Source organism: Coregonus lavaretus (genome assembly GCF_964263955.1).
Source record: "Coregonus lavaretus genome assembly, chromosome: 1".
Classification (NCBI taxonomy): Eukaryota; Metazoa; Chordata; class Actinopteri; order Salmoniformes; family Salmonidae; genus Coregonus; species Coregonus lavaretus.
The window spans coordinates 20,487,534-20,508,832 of record NC_139988.1 but is presented as its reverse complement, the minus strand read 5'-3'; the positions used below and the strand labels follow the sequence as shown (position 1 = coordinate 20,508,832).

The 21,299-nt window shown below is 42.5% G+C and overlaps 1 protein-coding gene across 1 annotated transcript in view; it reads left to right on the top strand.

The window, feature by feature from the left end:
* The window catches only part of LOC311127740 (vinculin), a 78,337-nt gene extending 57,735 nt beyond the window's left edge, over positions 1-20,602 (top strand). The window contains exons 7-22 of the mRNA XM_084159608.1: positions 5,270-5,360; positions 5,804-5,951; positions 8,676-8,829; positions 8,995-9,170; positions 11,122-11,312; positions 11,907-12,106; positions 12,856-12,984; positions 13,596-13,745; positions 15,126-15,234; positions 15,339-15,517; positions 16,261-16,384; positions 16,692-16,819; positions 17,058-17,243; positions 17,489-17,692; positions 18,142-18,246; positions 18,703-20,602. Coding sequence (XP_084015734.1) covers positions 5,270-5,360; positions 5,804-5,951; positions 8,676-8,829; positions 8,995-9,170; positions 11,122-11,312; positions 11,907-12,106; positions 12,856-12,984; positions 13,596-13,745; positions 15,126-15,234; positions 15,339-15,517; positions 16,261-16,384; positions 16,692-16,819; positions 17,058-17,243; positions 17,489-17,692; positions 18,142-18,246; positions 18,703-18,849 — 2,421 coding nt within the window. The 3' untranslated portion in view covers positions 18,850-20,602. The remainder of the gene's footprint in view (positions 1-5,269; positions 5,361-5,803; positions 5,952-8,675; positions 8,830-8,994; positions 9,171-11,121; positions 11,313-11,906; positions 12,107-12,855; positions 12,985-13,595; positions 13,746-15,125; positions 15,235-15,338; positions 15,518-16,260; positions 16,385-16,691; positions 16,820-17,057; positions 17,244-17,488; positions 17,693-18,141; positions 18,247-18,702) is intronic.
* The last annotated feature ends 697 nt before the right edge of the window (positions 20,603-21,299 follow it).

Sequence of the window (21,299 nt, the reverse complement as noted above, 5' to 3'; positions counted from 1 at the left end):
TTTTTTGCTCCTGAACTTCTTCTACTCTAAACCTCTCCGATCATTTTCATGATGTCCATCCGGTTTGCTTCTAAATGCCATATCTTTCTAACTGTGCTCTTTCCCAAAAGCTCCCAACATACAACCTATATACTTATTATGGACACAGTATGCTTACATTATTAGCTATCTTTGTTATTATTTGTTGTTATTTGTTATTAGTCCCATCCTTCAACTCTATTCAATACCTCCCATCTATCTCTTAACACCATCCATATAGGATTTCTATTTGCCATATATATTTCAACCATACTGTGATGTTTTACAAAAGTTCTGAACCTTTCTATTCTCATTGCTTCTACAGATTGTGAATTAAAAATAAACATTTTTGCTAAAAGTATTATTATATTATTGATTGATTGACTATGACTTTTCAGATCACCCAGTAATGCTATCTGCAAGGTTAGTTCCAGGTAAATATTGCAATCCTTTAGCCATTCCTGGACCTGTGTCCAAAAACAAGCTACAAATGGACAGAACCAAAACAAATGATCTAATGATTCTATCTCTTCACAGCAAAATCTGCAGAGCTGGGAAGATTGTATCCCCCATATAAATAACATTCTATTGGTAGCAAGAATTTTATATAATAATTTAAATTGAAAGATTCAAATTTTTGAATCCGGTGTCGTTTTGCGTGTCAGTTCATAAACACTATGCCATGGGATCGGTACGTCAAAGATCTCTTCCCAACTATTTTGCAATCTATATGGGACGGCTGTCAATCCTTTGGTCCTTAAGTGAAACTGATATACTTTTTTATTTATCACAGTTTTCCTTAACCAATTATGTTCTTTAATGCAAGGCCGACAGACAAGTTCCTTACTTTCTCCCCCTTCAACTTTCCTCTTCCACTTTTGCGGTAAGGCTGCAATTATTTGGTTGTAATTTTGGGTAGAGCAGACATTTCCATATGTTTTTGTTAGCTGCATGTGCGACATAACTCCACCAGTCCTACCGATGATATCATTTACGAAGATTATACCTTTTTTAAACATTCTGTCAAAAAATAAAGGTTTTTTGTCAATTAGTATATTTGAATTTAACCACAATATTTGTTGCATTATTTGTTCTGTCGTTTCTGGAGGATTAAATTGAAATTGCAACCAACTTTCTATGGCTTGTTTTAGAAATAGTGACATTTGGGAGATTATTTCCTTTTCAAATAACTGAAAGTGAGAGGTTGTAATCTGAATAAAGGGAAAAAGGCCTTTCTTGAACAGTGGGTGAGACAATCTTACTAATTTGCTTGAGAACCAGTTCGGATTTAAGTATAACTTTTGTATGACTGAAGCTTTTAGTGATAGGTCTAATGCTTTAATATTTAATAATTTCTGTCCTCCGAATTCATATTCATTATATAAATATGCTCTTTTAATTTTGTCTGGCTTGCCATTCCAAATAAAATTGAATATTTTTTTCTCATATAATTTAAAAAACGGTTTACTAGGCGTAGGCAAGACCATAAGCAAATAGGTAAACTGGGATAATACTAAAGAGTTAATCAGGGTGATTTTTCCACAAATTGACAGGTATTTTCCTTTCCATGGTAGTAAGATCTTATCTATTTTTGCTAACTTTCTATTAAAATTTATTGAAGTGAGATCATTTATTTCCTTTGGGATATGTATTCCGAGTATATCCACATCACCATCAGACCATTTTATTGGTAAACTACATGGTAATGTAAAAATTGTATTTTTTAGTGATCCAATACGTAATATAGTACATTTGTCATAATTTGGTTTTAATCCAGAGAGGTTAGAAAATGTATCTAGATCCTCTATGAGGCTGTGGAGGGATTCTAGTTGTGGATCTAAAAGAAAACATGAATCATCTGCGTACAATGACACCTTTGTTTTTAAGCCCTGTATTTCTAATCCCCTAATATTATTATTGGATCTGATTTTAATAGCTAACATCTCGATGGCCACAATAAATAGATATGCCGATAGTGGACAACCTTGTTTCACTCCTCTTGATAGTTTAAAACTTTCTGAGAAATAGCCATTATTTACTATTTTACACCTAGGGTTACTATACATGATTTTGACCCATTTTATAAGAGATTCTCCAAAATTGAAATGCTCCAGGCATTTATATATAAATTCCAGTCGAACTTTATCAAATGCCTTTTCGAAGTCTGCTATGAATAGCAGGCCTGGTTTCCCATATTTTCCATAGTGTTCTATTGTTTCCAATACTTGCCTTATATTATCTCCAATGTATCTTCCATGTAAAAAACCTGTCTGATTAGAATGAATAATATCCGACAATACCTTTTTAATTCTATGCGCTATACATTTTGCTAGGATTTTTGCATCACAACACTGAAGTGTAAGGGGCCTCCAATTTTGTAAATGGACTGGATCTTTATATTTTCCACTTGTATCCTGTTTCAGTAATAATGAGATCAGACCCTCTTCTGTGTCAGATAAAGTGTCAGATAATCAACTTCAAAACTTAGTTATACAATCATGTAACTAAGAACTTAGCTGGAAAGAAACTTAAGAAAATTATTTATTGTTCTGTTGAATAGTCATAACTGGTTCGAGCTATCTGTCGTGTCGTAAGACAATGGTGGCGAATGATATCATTGCTACCTAATGCGGATCCAAGTTCAGTTTTGAGATCCACCGTCATTGGCGTAGGGTTAGCTGGACGTTTCTGACTGGTCTTGGAACTGTGATAACGGGCAGCCTCTCCCCGCTTGGCTCCATGAGATATGTAGTGATTTTGCCAACACAGCCAGATATGTACACAGTCTTGTACCCTTAACCTTTTTTTAAACTGGCTATCGTATTTGTTGACTTAATCAGACTTTGTTAGTATAATGAGTAATCTGGGAATGTCACAAATTAATTGACACAAGAAAACTCTACAGAGTGCCAATGGCTACAATGAATGGCTAAATGACTTCAGGGCGGAAGGGTCCAAGGAGCTCCTCCTCACCACTCTATAGGCCTCTGGTCAGTAGTGCCTATGTAGGGAATAGGGTGCCATTTGGGACTCAACAAAATAATGGAAAGTGATTTGATTTGAACAGCATGTGCACTTTTACGGTTGTGTCTTGCTGCCAGAGGTTAGCCTTGCATTTGAGGTACATATGTGTGTGACAGCTTTTTGCAGGTTTGTTGTGTGCTGTAATGGTGGTAATCATGGAGATTACATGTATTTTCCCTATGTAACTATGTAACGTCATAATCCGTGTGTTCATCTGTGTGAATGCTGTGCTCATTTTCATCAGTCATCATCACATTAATTAATTCCCCAAGCAGGCAAATACTCTTACTGTATGAGATCACTATTCCAACCCTGTTCAAACTCCAAACACATGCTGGAATATCTGGCTCATTGACAGATAGACCATTAGCTGACTCAGAAGACATACAGTAAATTACAGAAGGGTTACCCTAAAAAGGAATGATCATTAGGGACATTACCTAATTTTAGACATTGCACAGAATTATTTGAACAAATCCTTGTGTATGCCAAATCGTGACCTTGGAACTAAAAGTTTCAGTCTGACATTTTGGTCAAAAATGTGTTATTCACATAGAGTTGCTCTTTAGATGGTCATTTGCATTTTTTGTCAATTTACAATGATAAAAAGGACAAATCTGAAAGTTCTATCTGCGCAAACACCTTTTAACTTGGTTCTATCTGCAATCCAATCACATAATGCTGGGTTGTTAATAAAAAATAATTGTATGTAAGGTGATCAGACTCCTGAGTGGCGCAGTGGTCTAAGGCACTGCATAGCAGTGCTAACTGTGCCACTAGAGATCCTGGTTCGAATCCAGGCTCTGTCGCAGCCGGCCGCGACCGGGAGACTCATGGGCGGCGCACAATTGGCCCAGCGTCGTCCAGGGTAGGGGAGGGAATGGCCGGCAGGGATGTAGCTCAGTTGATAGAGCATGGCGTTTGCAACGCCAGGGTTGTGGGTTCGATTCCCACGGGGGGCCAGTATAAAAAAATATGTATTCACGAACTGTAAGTCACTCTGGATAAGAGCGTCTGCTAAATGACTAAAATGTAAATGTAAAAATATACACTACCATTCCATTTGTATGTTTTCACATCAGTGCAGATCAAAGAGAGGAGGCCACCTTTTGAGATGCACCCTCAGTGTTCAGTATGAAAAATGTATGCACTCACTAACTGTAAGTTGCTCTGGATAAGAGCGTCTGCTAAATGACTAAACATTTTTAAAAAGGTAAAAAAGGTCAAATGTAAAATACCATTCAAAAGTTTGGGGTCACTTAGAAATGTCCTTGTTTTCAAAAGAAAAGCAATTTTGTCATTTTAATGGACAAAAAAATTGCTTTTCTTTTCGAAAACAAGGACATTTCTAAGTGACCCCAAACATTTGATCGGTAGTGTACTTATTGAGTCATGAAAGAGGAAGACCTCACAAAACAGTTCTGAGATCTGGGACTGAGTTTAGGAAACCCTGCCTTAGAGCATGTTTTAGGCCCTTAGGAGAGGCATTGCTGTTTTCGTCTTGTTCTATATAATTACGAAAACCTCCATGGAAAGGGTATTTTGCTAACATTTTATTTGATTTTATTGATTCATACCAAGTAGTTTACTGACTTTGGGTGTCAGAGACCAGAAAATTATATCAGTTTACTCATCGAGTGCTTGCTAAGCTTTAGCAATCTTGCTAGTTCTCCATAGAATATAGTGTATTTGTCATTTGAGGGAACTATCGCTTTAACAAATGTGTTATGAACATAAGAAACAAGGAAGGGTATTCTATTTATTTAATCATTTAAATGTCTGTACTTTTCTATTGAAATTAAAATAATTGTAACATTCTGTGCTAGATAGAATCTTATGGCTGAACCAAGATTTACATTTCAGAGCCATAAGGTTCTATCTGCGATTGCACTCCCCTAAAATAACTGATTTATAAATGTGTTAGGATTTTGATACTCTTTAGGTACCTTTTAAACTGAGTGCCTTAATGGTTTATGAAAGAAGAATTCACAACAAGACAGTTCTGAGATCTGGGATACGAGAACTTTGATGCTCAATATCTCAGAACTATGCTTTGCGCAGATAGAACCTTATAGTCCCAAGGTCTCAAAATGCTGTAATACAAAGTCTTAATTGTAGTCAATCAATCAATCTTTTTCAAATATGTATTTTGGGGGAGGTTCTAGACTGGAAGGTTATTTATTATTCATCCATGTTGTCTCCTTTAACCCTGTTGTTGACCCTAAAGGATACAGAGGCCATGAAGAGAGCTCTGGCGCTCATCGACTCTAAGATGACCCAGGCCAAGAGCTGGCTGAGAGATCCCAACGCCCAACAAGGTAACAGAGACGGGTCTTCCCAGTGGCTTAATATACCAGGGCCATGTTCATTAGGGCAGTGGTTTTCAAACCTCTCCTCGGGGACCCCCAGACATTTCACTATTTTGTTGTAGCCCTGAACTAGCTCACCTGATTCATATAGTCAAGGGCTTGATGATTAGTTGACAAGTGGAATTAGGTGTGCTTGTTCTGGAATAGTTCATATACATGGAATGGCTGGGGGTCCCAGATGAGAGGTTTGAAAACCCCTGCATTTGGGCGCACTGTAACAAAATGTTTTTCAATTAAAAACTAAACAATCGGTTTTATTGGAGTCCAAGTAGTTCCTCCCTGTATCAGTCCGTTTTCTTCTGATTGGTGCCAATTGAACAATGCAGTTGTCCTTTTTCTCTAGGTTGTAACTAACATTTGTCTTACTGTGGTCTCTGTCTCCTGGTGATCAGGGGATGCAGGAGAACAGGCCATCCGTCAGATCCTGGATGAGGCTGGGAAGGTGGGAGAGCTGTGTGCTGGGAAGGAGCGGAGGGATATCCTGGGCACAGCCAAAACCCTGGGCCAGATCACTGACCAGGTGTCTGAGATGAGGGCCAGGTACAGTACATATACAATAATATTATATGCCATTTAGCAGATGCTTTTATCCAAACCGGCTTACAGTCATGTGTGCATACATTTTTACGTATGGGAACATGCTTTACGATGGGAACTACACATGCAGAGATCATCCATTCACCCACACAGCGTCTCACAAAGACACAGCGGTTGGAACCAAAAATCTCCAATTTGGACTCCAGACCAAAGGACACATTTCCACCGGTCTAATGTCCTTTGCTCGTGTTTCTTGGCCCAAGCAGGTCTCTTCTTCTTATTGGTGTCCTTTAGTAGTGGTTTCTTTGCAGCAATTCGACCGTGAAGGCCTGATTCACACAGTTGATGTTAAGATGTGTCTGTGACTTAAACTCTGTGAAGCATTTATTTGGGCTGCAATTTCTGAGGCTGGTAACTCTAATAAATGTATCCTCTGCAGCAGAGGTAACTCTTCCATTCCTGTGGCAGTCCTCATGAGAGCCAGTTTCATCATAGCGCTTGATGGTTTTTGTGACTGCACTTGAAGAAACTTTCAAAGTAATTGAAATGTTCCGTATTGACTGACTTTCATGTCTTAAAGTAATGATGGACTGTGTTTATCTTTGATTATTTGAGCTGTTCTTGCCATAATATGGACTTGGTCTTTTACCAAATAGGGCTATCTTCTGTATACCCCCCCTAACTTGTCACAACACAACTGATTGGCTCGCATTAAGAAGGAAAGAAATTCCACAAATTAACTTTTAAGAAGGCACACCTGTTAATTGAAATGCATTTCAGGTGACTACCTCATGAAGCTAGTTGAGAGAATGCCAAGAGTGTGCAAAGCTGTCATCAAGGCAAAGGGTGGCTATTTGAAGAATCTCAAATATAAAACATAATTTGACTTGTTTAACTTTTTTGTTTGTTTACTACATGATTCCATATGTGTTATTTCATAGTTTTGATGTCTTCACTATTATTCTACAATGTAGAAAATAGTAAAAATAAAGAAACTCTTGAATGAGTAGGTGTGTCCAAACTTTTGACTGGTAGTGTATATTAATTGTTTTTGTAAACATTTCTCAAGCTAATGTAACTGGTGTGAAATGGCTAGCTAGTTAGCAGTGCGTGCTAGTAGCGTTTCAATCGGTGATGTCACTGGCTCTGAGACCTTGAAGTAGTTGGTTTCCTTGCTCTCCAAGGGCTGTGGCTTTTGTGGAGCGATAGGTAACGATGCTTCGTAGGAGGCAGTTATTGATGTGTTCAGAGGGTCCCTGGTTCGAGCCCAGGTTGGGGCGAGGAGAGGGACGGAAGCAACACTGTTATATTGGTGCCGTGACCCACATCACTGGTTGCTGCAGAGAAGGAGGAGGTCAAAGGGGGGTGAGTGTAACCAGTGTGAAATGGCTAGCTAGTTAGCGGTGCGCGCTAATACACCCAGTCACTACAAAGCTACAAGCGGCCTTCCTAACTCAGTTGCCGGAGAGGAAGGAAAGCGCTCAGGGATTTCACCATGAAGCCAATGGTGACTTTAAAGTTGAATGGCTGTGATAGGAGAAACTGAGGATGGATCAACAACATTTGTAATCACTCCACAATACTAACCTAAATGACAGAGCGAAAAGAAGGAAGCCTGTACAGAATAAAATATTCCAAAACATGCATCCTGTTTGCAATAAGGCACTAAAGTAAAACTGCAAAAAATATATATAGGGAATGGGGTGCCATTTGCAACACAGCCTGTGATCAATCACTGTGATCAATCAGTGGGAGGAAGTAGCCTACAAGGTGGTACGTTTATTACAGGGGATTATAGTGTGTTAGACTGTAACTGATACCCATCCAATCAGATCTCACAGTGGCTGGGGACTAAATCATGCTGCCAGATTAAAAGCAGCTTTCCGCACTTAATGCATGATCTAGTTAAACCCCCGGCCTGGATGAGTTACTGTCTGCTGTCAACTGGAAAGGCCTCTCTGCTCTGAGTCTGGAAATGGAGACACTAAGATCGAAAAAATATATATTATTGTTCAATTATTTCATCCCATATGAGACAGTGAACAACATTTACATACAGGACGTTAAACAGAAGGAGGGCAAGAGGTACAGGACATGTTAGTCAATGAAATATTCCCTCAGTCAGTTTTGTAGCATTTTCTATGTCTTTCCATCAGAATGACTAACACTATGCACAAGATTTCATTTTCCACATGCAGGTTGACGTTTATTGTCATGAATCTTGCCCTGGAGGCAGAACTGAGCGATTTCCACTGGATGGGCCAGCTGCAAAGTCAAAATGTGCTATATTGTAAAGATTAATGAAAAACTAAAATGTGCTTTTTGGTCTTAATTTAAGGTTAGGCATTAGGGTTAGCAGTGTGATTAGGGTTAGTAGTGTGGTTAGGCATTAGGGTTAGCAGTGTCATTAGGGTTAGCAGTGTGGTTAAGATTAGGGTTAGCAGTGTGGTTAAGGACAGTAAAACAACACATTTCACTGCACCTATCTGGATTTAATCATTTTGTGGCTGTGCTAGCTAGTGACCACTCTGCATAGCTGCCTCCAGGTCCAGATTCATGACGATAAATGCCAACCTGCTTTCCACACATTAACCCAGTTATTCCTGGAATCAGTAGGGAATAAGCAGGGATTCCAACCATGCTGGGATTCCTGAAAAACCTGTGAACTTTGTGAACGTTTCTGGAATTTTACAACCAACTGATGTTCTGGGTTGTCATTCTCTCCAGGGGTCAGGGGGCATCTCCTGCAGCCATGCAGAAGGCCCAGCAGGTCTCCCAGGGCCTGGACGTTCTCACGGGAAAGGTGGAGAATGCAGCCCGGAAATTGGAGGCCATGACCAACTCCAAACAGGTCATCGCCAAGAAGATCGACGCTGCTCAGGTAGGATCTCTGATTGATTGGCTAATTGATTGATTGATAGGGTAAAAGTAAAAGAAAATACAAATCCCAGAGGATAACACACAAAAGCATTAAACAACAGTAATTTGTGTTCCATGGTGTTGGGCCTATTGTGTTATGTTGACCACTAACCATGTGCCCCTGCAGAACTGGCTGGCAGACCCCAACGGTGGTCCTGAGGGAGAGGAGAACATCCGAGCCCTCCTGGCTGAGGCCAAGAAGATCGCTGACATGTGTGAAGACCCCAAGGAGAGAGATGACATCCTGAGGTCCATCGGAGAGATGGCTGCTCTCACCGCCAAGCTCTCTGAGCTCCGGAGACAGTAAGTAGCACATTGGAGATGCTATGGAAATAGTTGTTGGTTGCATTCCTTGAAGAATAAAGAAGACTTCGATGAAGAAAGTTCAAAACACTCCCAAGGTTAAATATTGAGTTCCACAGGTTTCGGTTCTTGGGCAATTATTGTTCTCACTATACATGTATCCCTTGGCAATGTAATTCTTTAGAGGTTGAATCACATTTTGTTTTCTTGCTGGCCAGTAGTCCACAAATCGTAAACAACGTCATTTCATTTTGATTTAACTTTCCCTAAAATGACTACAGTGAGGGGAAAAAAGTATTTGATCCCCTGCTGATTTTGTACGTTTGCCCACTGACAAAGAAATGATCAGTCTAAAACTTTAATGGTAGGTTTATTTGAACAGTGAGAGACAGAATAACAACAAAAAAATCCAGAAAAACGCATGTCAAAAATGTTATAAATTGATTTGCATTTTAATGAGGGAAATAAGTATTTGACCCCCTCTCAATCAGAAAGATTTCTGGCTCCCAGGTGTATTTTATACAGGTAACGAGCTGAGATTAGGAGCACACTCTTAAAGGGAGTGCTCCTAATCTCAGTTTGTTACCTGTATAAAAGACACCTGTCCACAGAAGCAATCAATCAATCATATTCCAAACTCTCCACCATGGCCAAGACCAAAGAGCTCTCCGAGGATGTCAGGGACAAGATTGTAGACCTACACAAGGCTGGAATGGGCTACAAGACCACCGCCAAGCAGCTTGGTGAGAAGGTGACAACAGTTGGTGCGATTATTCTCAAATGGAAGAAACACAAAAGAACTGTTAATCTCCCTCGGCCTGGGGCTCCATGCAAGATCTCACCTCGTGGAGTTGCAATGATCATGAGAACGGTAAGGAATCAGCCCAGAACTACACGGGAGGATCTTGTCAATGATCTCAAGGCAGCTGGGACCATAGTCACCAAGAAAACAATTGGTAACACACTATGCTGTGAAGGACTGAAATCCTGCAGCGCCCGCAAGTTCCCCCTGCTCAAGAAAGCACATATACATGCCCGTCTGAAGTTTGCCAATGAACATCTGAATGATTCAGAGGAGAACTGGGTGAAAGTGTTGTGGTCAGATGAGACCAAAATCGAGCTCTTTGGCATCAACTCAACTCGCCGTGTTTGGAGGAGGAGGAATGCTGCCTATGACCCCAAGAACACCATCCCCACCGTCAAACATGGAGGTGGAAACATTATGCTTTGTGGTTGTTTTTCTGCTAAGGGGACAGGACAACTTCACCGCATCAAAGGGACGATGGACGGGGCCATGTACCGTCAAATCTTGGGTGAGAACCTCCTTCCCTCAGCCAGGGCATTGAAAATGGGTCGTGGATGGGTATTCCAGCATGACAATGACCCAAAACACACGGCCAAGGCAACAAAGGAGTGGCTCAAGAAGAAGCACATTAAGGTCCTGGAGTGGCCTAGCCAGTCTCCAGACCTTAATCCCATAGAAAATCTGTGGAGGGAGCTGAAGGTTTGAGTTGCCAAACGTCAGCCTCTAAACCTTAATGACTTGGAGAAGATCTGCAAAGAGGAGTGGGACAAAATCCCTTCTGAGATGTTTGCAAACCTGGTGGCCAACTACAAGAAACGTCTGACCTCTGTGATTGCCAACAAGGGTTTTGCCACCAAGTACTAAGTCATGTTTTGCAGAGGGGTCAAATACTTATCTCCCTCATTAAAATGCAAATCAATTTATAACATTTTTGACATGCATTTTTCTGGATTTTTTTGTTGTTATTCTGTCTCTCACTGTTCAGATAAACCTACCATTAAAATTATAGACTGATCATTTCTTTGTCAGTGGGCAAACGTACAAAATCAGCAGGGGATCAAATACTTTTTTCCCTCACTGTATATCATGCTTTAGAGAGACTATGAGAAAGGTGCTTTCCAGTACATTATTCTCTCCCATTTACAGGGGTAAAGGAGACACTCCGGAGGCCAGGGCATTGGCCAAGCAGATAGCCACGGCTCTACAGAACCTGCAGTCTAAGACCAACAAGGCTGTAGCCAACAGCAGGCCTGCAAAGGCAGCAGTCCACCTGGAGGGGAAGATAGAACAGGCCCAGAGCTGGATGGAGAACCCTACCATTGATGACGGTGGAGTGGGTGAGTCTGAATAGCCCAGTCTCTCTCTCTCTCTCTCTCTCTCTCTCTCTCTCTCTCTCTCTCTCTCTCTCTCTCTCTCTCTCTCTCTCTCTCTCTCTCTCTCCCCCCTTCATTCCGTCCCTCTTTCTTTCTCTCTCTCTTTCTCTTTACCCCTCCCTGCCTCTTGATTTCTCCTCTCTCTGTCTCTTTCTGGCTCCCTCTCTCTCTCCCCCTCTTAGCCCTCCCTCCTTCCGCCTCTTTCTTTGTGAACTTGTTTGATGTGTTGTTTTTCTCTGTGCACTACATTCCACTACTCACACCTAACCTCATAATGTTCTCTTTGGCTTGTCAGCTCAGAAGCCTGGATACACTCTCACATGTCATGCATTGTTTATTGCTCTGGACTGTATGACACAGTCTACTAGAGAATGTTCAGAGTAAGCATAACCACAGCTATACATAATAATGTACAACAATATATTGAATATATATAAAGGAAGAATGGGTGGTCCTACTCTTAACTTTACCCTCTGGCCCGAATCGATATAAAGCTGCCTAGACTGCTGTGGTCTGCTGTGTGCTTCTGTGTCTGACTCCATCTTTGTCTCTCCCCAGGCCAGGCAGCTATCCGGGGTCTGGTGGCGGAGGGCCATCGTCTGGCTAACGCCCTGCCAGGTCCCTATAGACAGGAGCTGGTGAGGAAGTGTGAGCAGGTAGAACAGCTGATGGCCCAGCTAGCCAACCTGGCCGCCAGGGGCGAGGGGGAGTCGCCACAGGCGCGTGCCGTGGCTCAACAGCTCCAGGAGACCCTGAAGGTGAGACGGCTCACATTCACTCTCACAAGTCATTAGCCACACACGTCATTAGCCACACACGTCATTAGCCACACACGTCATTAGCCACACACGTCATTAGCCACACACGTCATTAGCCACACACGTCATTAGCCACACACGTCATTAGCCACACACGTCATTAGCCACACAAGTCATTAGCCACACACGTCATTAGCCACACACGTCATTAGCCACACACGTCATTAGCCACACAAGTCATTAGCCACACACGTCATTAGCCACACACGTCATTAGCCACACACGTCATTAGCCACACAAGTCATTATCCACACAAGTCATTATTCACACAAGTCATCCAGACTGACTGGAGCTCACTCTGACACAGGCATGGTGAAGTGCTCCCCCTCCTGGTGGGACACACCAGCTGCAGTCAAAGACAGAGCCACGATGACTATGGTTCTCATTTCAACTAACCATAAACTAACCCTAGCTTTAACCCTAAACTTAACCCTTATCCTAACCTTAACCCTTACCCTTATTGTAAACCTAACCCTAACCGCAGCCTTAGCAAGCAGTTGCTTATCAACAGATAGTTTGTTGATTGTATGACCATCGTTAGAGCATCTACAGATAGAAATCCGGACTATCCATAGATCATAGCTGCAATGTAAACCACTTGACAAAAGAGCCTATTGTTAACATGTAATACTTCTAAAGCTGGTCTAATGCTTACTAACTCGTGTGTGTGTGTGGTCTTGTCTTCTCAGGACCTCAAAGAAAAGATGCAGGAAGCTATGACTCACGAGGTGTCGGACATCTTCAGCGATACGACCACTCCCATCAAACTACTGGCTGTAGCCTCCACCGCCCCGCCCGATGCCCCGAACAGGGACCAGGTGGGGGATTTTCTCTTTCTCTCCTTCCCTTCTTCTCTCATTCCCTCTCCCTCTGTCTCTCTCTCTGTCTGTCTCCCTAACTTCATCATGGCTCATTCAATCACTCTACCTATGAACTGAGCAGTATATAGAGCTCTAAAGTACATGCCAATATGGCTAGAGGTGTGTATGGCAGCAGGTAGACTAGCTGTTAAGAGTGTTGGGCCAGTAATCGAAAGGTCGCTGGTTCTAATCCCGAGCCGACTATGTGAAAAATCAGTCGATGTGCCCTTGAGCAAGGCACTTAACCCTAATTGCTCCTTTAAGTCACTCTGTATAAGAGCATCTGCTAAATGACTAAAATGTGAAATGTAAATGTACTGTATATGCCTATAATATGGCTCTGCAATAGGGCGACTTATTTGGCAGATTCATATCATCATACACTAAACAAAGAAACTATCAGTGCAACATATGGATGATTCATTGATTATTTTCCAATCATTTATGTACTTGCCACTCAATAATACTTAGACTACATTTCCCGAGGGAACTTTTACCTTTAGTAATCATGTAAGATTAATATTTAATAATATTTCTCATCATTCTATGATTTGTCACTGTTATGTTAGGTGTTTGACGAGAGGGCGGCCAACTTTGAGAACCATGCCAACAAGCTGGGTGCCACGGCAGAAAAGGCTGCCGCTGTAGGAACAGCTAACAAGAGCACTGTGGAGGGGATCCAAGCTGCCGTCAAGTCTACAAGGGACCTGACACCACAGGTATGGGACAGTATGTGTGTGTGTGAATATGTGCGTGTGTGTCACTGGCTTAGCGGAAACCCCCGTAGCCTCCGCAAAGCTCGTGGGCCTGTCATCTCAGCCGATGTCTAAATTGTGTAAAAAAAAATATATATATAATTTTGACAGTAACCCTCCTTTTTAATTTCCACATGTAGCAGGCGAAATGTTTGTGTTGTCCAATCTACATGGGTAGTAGGTGAGTCAGACAGTCAATGTAGTTGTCATGCATCTAATTTGCCTATTTCTCAGTGGCGCCGGCGGCAGCCCGCCTCAGCATCTTCACCTAATTGGCTGTCAATTTTTTAAAAAGCTAGGTGAATCAGGTAGGACTCGGATGGAGAGTGAGTGGGTGAATCAGGTGGGACTCGGATGGAGAGTGAGTGGGTGAATCAGGTGGAACTCGGATGGAGAGTGAGTGGGTGAATCAGGTGGAACTCGGATGGAGAGTGAGTGGGTGAATCAGGTGGGACTCGGATGGAGAGTGAGTGGGTGAATCAGGTGGGACTCTGATGGAGAGTGAATGGGTGAATCAGGTGGGACTCGAATGGAGAGTGAGTGGGTGAATCGACTGATGAAACACTATGGCAGGTGGAAGCTAGTAGACCTACTTATGCAGCAGCTAGAACTAACAGCCTCCCAGTCCCAACAGAGACCTCACTGCCCAGACCCGGCAATGACAGTGGCCTTGCTCCTCCTCTTCCTCCTCCCCTCCAGAATAGTGTCAGTTCCTCTAGTGAGAGTCCATCCTTCTCCTCCCCTCCAGAATAGTGTCAGTTCCTCTAGTGAGAGTGCCGGCCCTCCTCCTCCTCTCCCCTCCCAGAAAGGCCTACAAGACAATTGTATATTCTAAAAACATTAGTATGCTGTTACATCGGAAATTCATTTTATAATCTGCAATCTTTGAACTTCCCACTTGAATTACATTATTGCCTTCAGCAAGCATTCTAAATGGCATCATTGCGACACCGTAGGTCTATAGCTTCGTGAAACATAAACGTAAGGTTTAACGTGAGAAAATGGCGACCAAATAAAAATAAACATGTACCCATTAAAGCAAAGCTATAGGCTACTGCAAGCACTAGCACCACATAATCTGATAGCCTATCGATAGTCAGCCGCGTAGACGTCGCAATTTCAGAACCATGGACAGCGATCGGTTGTCTATACATTGAGGGGTTTATTTAGGGAGGGGAGGGGCCCAAACTCTGACTTTGCGGGGGTCCAGAGAACCAGTGGTGTGTGTTTGTATTTTGTGCAACATCAACATTTGTGTGGTGCTTATGCCATAGTGACATAGGGACGATTCATTTGGCCTTGGTCAGTTGACCTCTTTTCCCCGGCTGGAACATTCTCTTCTAGGTGGTCTCTGCTGCCCGTATCCTGCTGAGAAACCCAGGCAACCAGGCTGCTTACGAGCACTTTGAGACCATGAAGAACCAGTGGATTGACAACGTGGAGAAAATGACAGGTAGTGCCAAGACCATCTTGTGTCATTTGTCATTGATTACAAAAAGTGGGCGTTGTGGTCACTTCGTTATAAGCACTAAGAATGATGTCTTCTCTGTCTCCTAGGTTTGGTGGATGAGGCCATAGACACCAAGTCTCTGTTGAATGCCTCTGAGGAGGCCATTAAGAAAGACCTGGATAAGTGTCGCGTGGCCATGGCTAACCACCAGCCCCAGATGTTAGTGGCCGGGGCCACCAGCATCGCCCGGCGGGCCAACCGGATCCTCCTGGTGGCGAAACGAGAGGTGTTGATCATTTTTATTTACACATACAATCAATCACATTTATTTTATAAAGCCCTTTTTACATCAGCAGTTGTCACAAAGTGATTTACAGATACCCAGCCTAAAACCCCAAAGAGCAAGCAATACAGATGCGTAAGCATACAAACACGTGCCACAATGGTGCACTTTAGCAGATTACAATACTGACAACTGAATTGCAGTTCAGTTTAAATTAGATGATATGAACAACGCATGGCCTCCCAAGTGGCGCAGCAGTCTAAGGCACTGCATCGCAGTGCAGGATGCGTCACTACAGACCCAGGTTCAATCCCAGGCTGTGTCGCAGCCGGCCGCGACCGGGAGACCCCTGAGGCGGCGCACAATTGGCCCAGCGTCGTCCGGGTTAGGGGAGGGTTTGGCCGGCCGGGATCCTTGTCCCATCGTGCTCTAGCGACTCCTTGTGGCGGGCCGGGCGCATGCACGCTGACTTCAGTCGCAAGCTGTACGGTGTTTCCTCCGACACATTGGTGCGGCTGGCTTCCGTGTTAAGTGAGCAGTGTGTCAAGAAGCAGTGCGGCTTGGCAGGGTCGTGTTTCAGAGGACGCATGGCTCTCGACCTTCGCCTCTCCCGAGTCCTTACGGGAGTTGCAGCGATGGGACAAGACTGTAACCTCCAATTGGATATCACGAAATTGGGGGAGTAAAAACAAAACAAAAATTACATAACAAAAAATAGAAACGCATGAATACACTTTCTTTCCTAGGTGGAGAACTCTGAGGATCCCAAGTTCAGAGAGATAGTGAAGGCTGCGTCTGATGAGCTCAGCCGGACCATCTCTCCCATGGTGATGGACGCCAAGGCTGTGGCTGGGAACATCACAGATCCAAGTACGTTCCAAGGCAGTTTCCCGACATTTAGGATGCATTTGATCATTATACTGTATACCCTGCTGTTATAGCTACCCGTGTACAGCTATCCAACATGACCTAATACTAAATATAAAGCCTCATTCTGTCAATTTCTGAATCTGTGATTGTCAAAAGTTAAGGTTCAGTCGATGGTGTTATGGTTTTGGGACCTGTCAATGTGTTACTGCCGCCATACCAGCACCTTTTGGGGCCTTTGTCTAATCTCCTGTTTATAAGGCCTAACTAACTACCTATATGCATCTCCTTCTTCCTCTGTTGTGTCCAGGTCTGCAGAAGGGCTTCCTGGACTCAGGCTATAGGATCCTGGGTGCCGTTGCCAAGGTGAGAGATGCCTTCCAGCCACAGGAACCAGACTTCCCACCACCACCTCCTCCTGATCTGCATCAGCTGCACGTAAGTCAATCAGTCAAATTTATTTATGAAGCTCTTTTCACATCAGCATCTGTCACAAAAGACTTCACAATTCTGCACTGTCAACACCAGGGTTTTGTTCAGTGGGGTACAAATGGGGTTTCAGAACGTTCATATAAAAACTAGATATTTTTAGAACATATTATCTGCCATGTAGAATAGAGGGATTCATTTCTATCTGCAACATTCTGAACGTTTCACCTATCTGAATACACGCCAGGTCAGCGACGAGCCCGCCCCACCCAAACCCCCTCTCCCAGAGGGTGAGGTTCCTCCCCCCAGACCCCCTCCCCCAGAGGAGAAGGACGAGGACTTCCCAGAGCAGGAAGTGGGAGAGATGGTGAGCGAGCCCATGATGATGGCCGCCAGGCAGCTCCACGAGGAGGCCCGCAAGTGGTCCAGCAAGGTGAGATAACAGCACATATACAGTTAGTTACATGTTCAAAGTTTAGTTTATTGCCAATACAGAATTTCTCTGTGACCAGAAAGCAATAGTAGAGCAGATTCAGACTAGCCCTAATTCGGTGTCATCTAGGAAGTGTGACATGCACATAAACATGTATACTGCACAATTACACCGGAAACGGAATCAACCCCAACTGTGTTGTCATACGTCCAATTTAATGCCTTGTTTTTTGTAATCTCTTTCAGGGTAACGACATCATCGGTGCAGCCAAGAGAATGGCCTTGCTCATGGCTGAGATGTCCCGTCTGGTGCGCGGTGGCAGTGGGAACAAGCGTGCCCTCATCCAGTGTGCCAAAGACATCGCCAAGGCCTCAGATGAGGTCACGAGGCTGGCCAAGGAGGTGGCCAAGCAGTGCACAGACAAACGCATCCGGACCAACCTGCTCCAGGTCAGTTGACTGACTGGTCCCTGGTCCAGTCTTCTTAGAAAAAATAAAATGCTAACTCTCATGGCTACGATGCAATAAAATTAATAAATACCAACGTTTCGACAGCTATGCTGCCTTCATCAGGGTTTCATCTGGTCCAATATTCTGCCAATGTGTCCTTGTTTCTCAAAGCTCATTGGATTAATTGAGCAAACAAGAACAGAGGAAGCAAGGATTTTCAGACTCCGCTCTCTTCAGGTTTTTCTTGTGTAGCAGCTGCTGCTCTGGCAAGACCATACAAAGGACAACATTATATTAATGTAGGAGTGGTAGGACTAAAGATAATTGAATTTCCACCCTGTCCTCGTGATTTGATTTAGGGTAGATCATTTGAATTAAACTACACTGTTTTCTGTGTCTCTCACTGGTTTCTCGGAACTTAAACTTAAATAAACTTCTCTGTATTCCAGGTGTGTGAGCGGATCCCCACCATTAGCACACAGCTCAAGATCCTCTCCACAGTCAAGGCCACCATGTTGGGTCGTACCAACATCAGCGAGGAGGAGTCCGAGCAGGTCAGTACACTGGAGATAACTGGATAACACATATCAACCAAAGTTACCTTTTTGCGTTTGAAATTACATCGTAATGGAGTTGAGCGATTTCTGTTATTATATTATTTCAACTAGAAATGTACTATGAAATGTACAATCTTTCAGCAGTGGTGGCAAGGTTGGGGGGGAGGGGGAGGGTTAATTACTACTTAGCACAATGACATGCTAGCTGTTCCCATAGACTTCCAGTCATTGAGCCAACGACTATCCATTTAAAAGCGCGTCTCAGCAGAAATATATGTATTTTACAAAATTACATATTTTTTTGCAGCGGTGGGCCGCCGCTGCTAAATTAATATAGGGGAAACACTGATATAAATAGCATGTTGTTACTAGTGTAATTACAGTGTTATTACACATAAGAGCAACGTCATGTAAAATGTGACCACCATTTTTCTTTCCTTCCCCCTCCCCCAGGCCACAGAGATGTTGGTTCACAATGCCCAGAACCTGATGCAGTCTGTGAAGGAGACGGTAAGAGAGGCTGAGGCTGCCTCCATCAAGATCCGGACGGATGCAGGCTTCACCCTCCACTGGATCCGAAAGACCCCCTGGTACCAATAAGAAGAGACAGGCCAACTGTCCTTTCAACTGTGTCCCAAATGGCTCTCTATTCCCTATGTAGGGAACTACTTTTGACCAGGGCTCATGTCTTTGGTTAAAAGTAGTGCACTAAATAGGGAATACAGTAGGTTGCCATTTGGGACACAAGTTATTATGTTCCTCTGCTCAAGGCCCAGCTTGTTAAGAAGAAGAAAACACCCAGACCCTTTGAGCGATAGATTTGACGGACACATACATACTAATTCCAAGCTACTATGATTGAAAGCCCTGCCTGGTTGGGGTAAAAAGAGTGAGTTAATACTGAATGCACTATTTATCAGTCGATGTCAATCCCATACCTGCCTGTAAACGGTGACAGTTTTGGTACAATGTAAAAGAAGGGACTATCCAATGCAACTATAACATGGTTTAGAATGATTCTTACTGGGAAATTATTTTGTCTAATTGTGTAAAAAGTGCAGGGTATACACTTCCCAGGCATATGTATATATATATATTAGAGGTTTGCTTTTCGTATCCAGTAAGATTAAAGGAGTACTATTACCAGTCTCAGTTAAACATGCAGTAGCCCCATGGCGAGAAGAAGATTGGAATATTATTAAGATTTGTCTTGGAAGACATTTTTATATCTTTATACCTGTTCTTTATTTCACCATTTACATTGTGCAGTCATTCACCGTTGCTAGGATAAAGCACATCCAACTCAATGGGAGTTGGTTCAAGCAGATCGTTATGCTGAGCTCTACACGCAAATATATATTATTCAGTGGTATTATGTCTGTTTACACTATGCTATGTTCTAGAAACTGAAAAATAAACATTATTCCTTGTTCCATATTTGTATTAGATAGTGAGTTGGTTTTTGTAGCAATGTTTTTTTGTTTGTTTTTTATTGTCAGGACTGTCAGAGTTTATTCTAGCCTGGTCCCAGATCTGTTTGTGCTATTTGTGCCGGAGTTGGCGTGATAGCACTAAACAGACTAGCACCATTTAACTTTTTTAATATATTTTTTTCTGTCTTGGGGTTTATTATATCTGCACTGTTGGAAAACATAAGGGCTAGCTCTTCAGACATATTGCGTAGAGAATGTCTTATTAACTTTTAATGTTCACAACCATTTAGTGTACAAAAGAGGTGATGATTGAAATTAAATATCCATTACGATTACTTGCATTCAGCTCTGTCAGTTTCAGGACTAGCTTGATTTTTCACCATGTTGCATTGAGATTACATGTAGGCCTTAGGTCTGGCGCTCTATACTTTGTACTTCTCAGTGAAACTATAGCAAGCCAGTCTCCGTGTTTTAGGCTGACTAGAGGCTAACTATGCTGTAATGTTTAAACTGTTTCTTGACGTAACGTGGTGTGCACTGCACAGCCAATTTTGTGAAAGATGAATGAATGATAATTCAAACACTTTGAAGATGAGGTCTGGGTATGGGGGATAAAGACTCTGTGTGGACAAGATGAAGAAACTGAGACCCTACAAAACATCTGTGCCTTGTAATAAAAACACTCTGATTGCAATAAATGTTTGTTTTTTCATTTTCAGGAAATGATGTTTTGTATCTACTTTGTAGTAAGCGCTACTCAAGGCATTATAATTCTGTTCAGACACATTTTTGTGATATTTATAAGATGGGTACAAAGTGAAGTAACACACGTTTCATTCAGTCTCTATGAAATTAGAATAAAGTCCTGCTTTTTGGTATTGTTCACGTTATTTTTTAATAAAGCATTTAATAAGACTCCCAACTGCAATTCCTCTCTTATTTATAACTTGATAGTGCCATAGGTTTATAACACAGTAGTGACATATTTACATGTGTAGGCTCTGCCCTAATTCACCTGGAGCTGCATGGCAAATGGTCCAGGAACACAAGGAAAGCACAAAGAACAATGCCCAAGGACTAGTCAGCCCTTCCCCCTCTGAGGGGACTAAATGCATCTCTCTGTTACGGTATTCTTAACTTGTAGAACTTTTATCCCTCAACCTCAGCTCATTGACTGAGAGAAGAACTTGGCTCTGCCTCCAGTTTGCTAATCATCTCACTCCGGGGTGAAGTTTCTCTTAGATACAGATATAGGATCAGATACCCCTCTCCCAATCCTAACCTTAACAATTAGTGAGGAAAATGCAAAACTGACTCAAGATCAGTGTTTAGGGGCCAGTTCACGCTACTCCCATCTGCTCCAGTCTGAGGAACCTCTTACCACTACCAATCAATCATCACAACCTCTGGAAGGGAAACATCCCACACACACAAATTCTGGCCTTTCAGAGCAAGAACTGAACGATACAAAAGATCATCCATTCCTTATGATTCCCCTATTAAAACGCCACAGCAACTCCAAACAACTGAAACAACCACCGTTACCTAAATGTATGTTTCATGTATTCTTTATATTTTTTATTTTTTATTTTATTCATTACGCAATTCAGAGTTCAA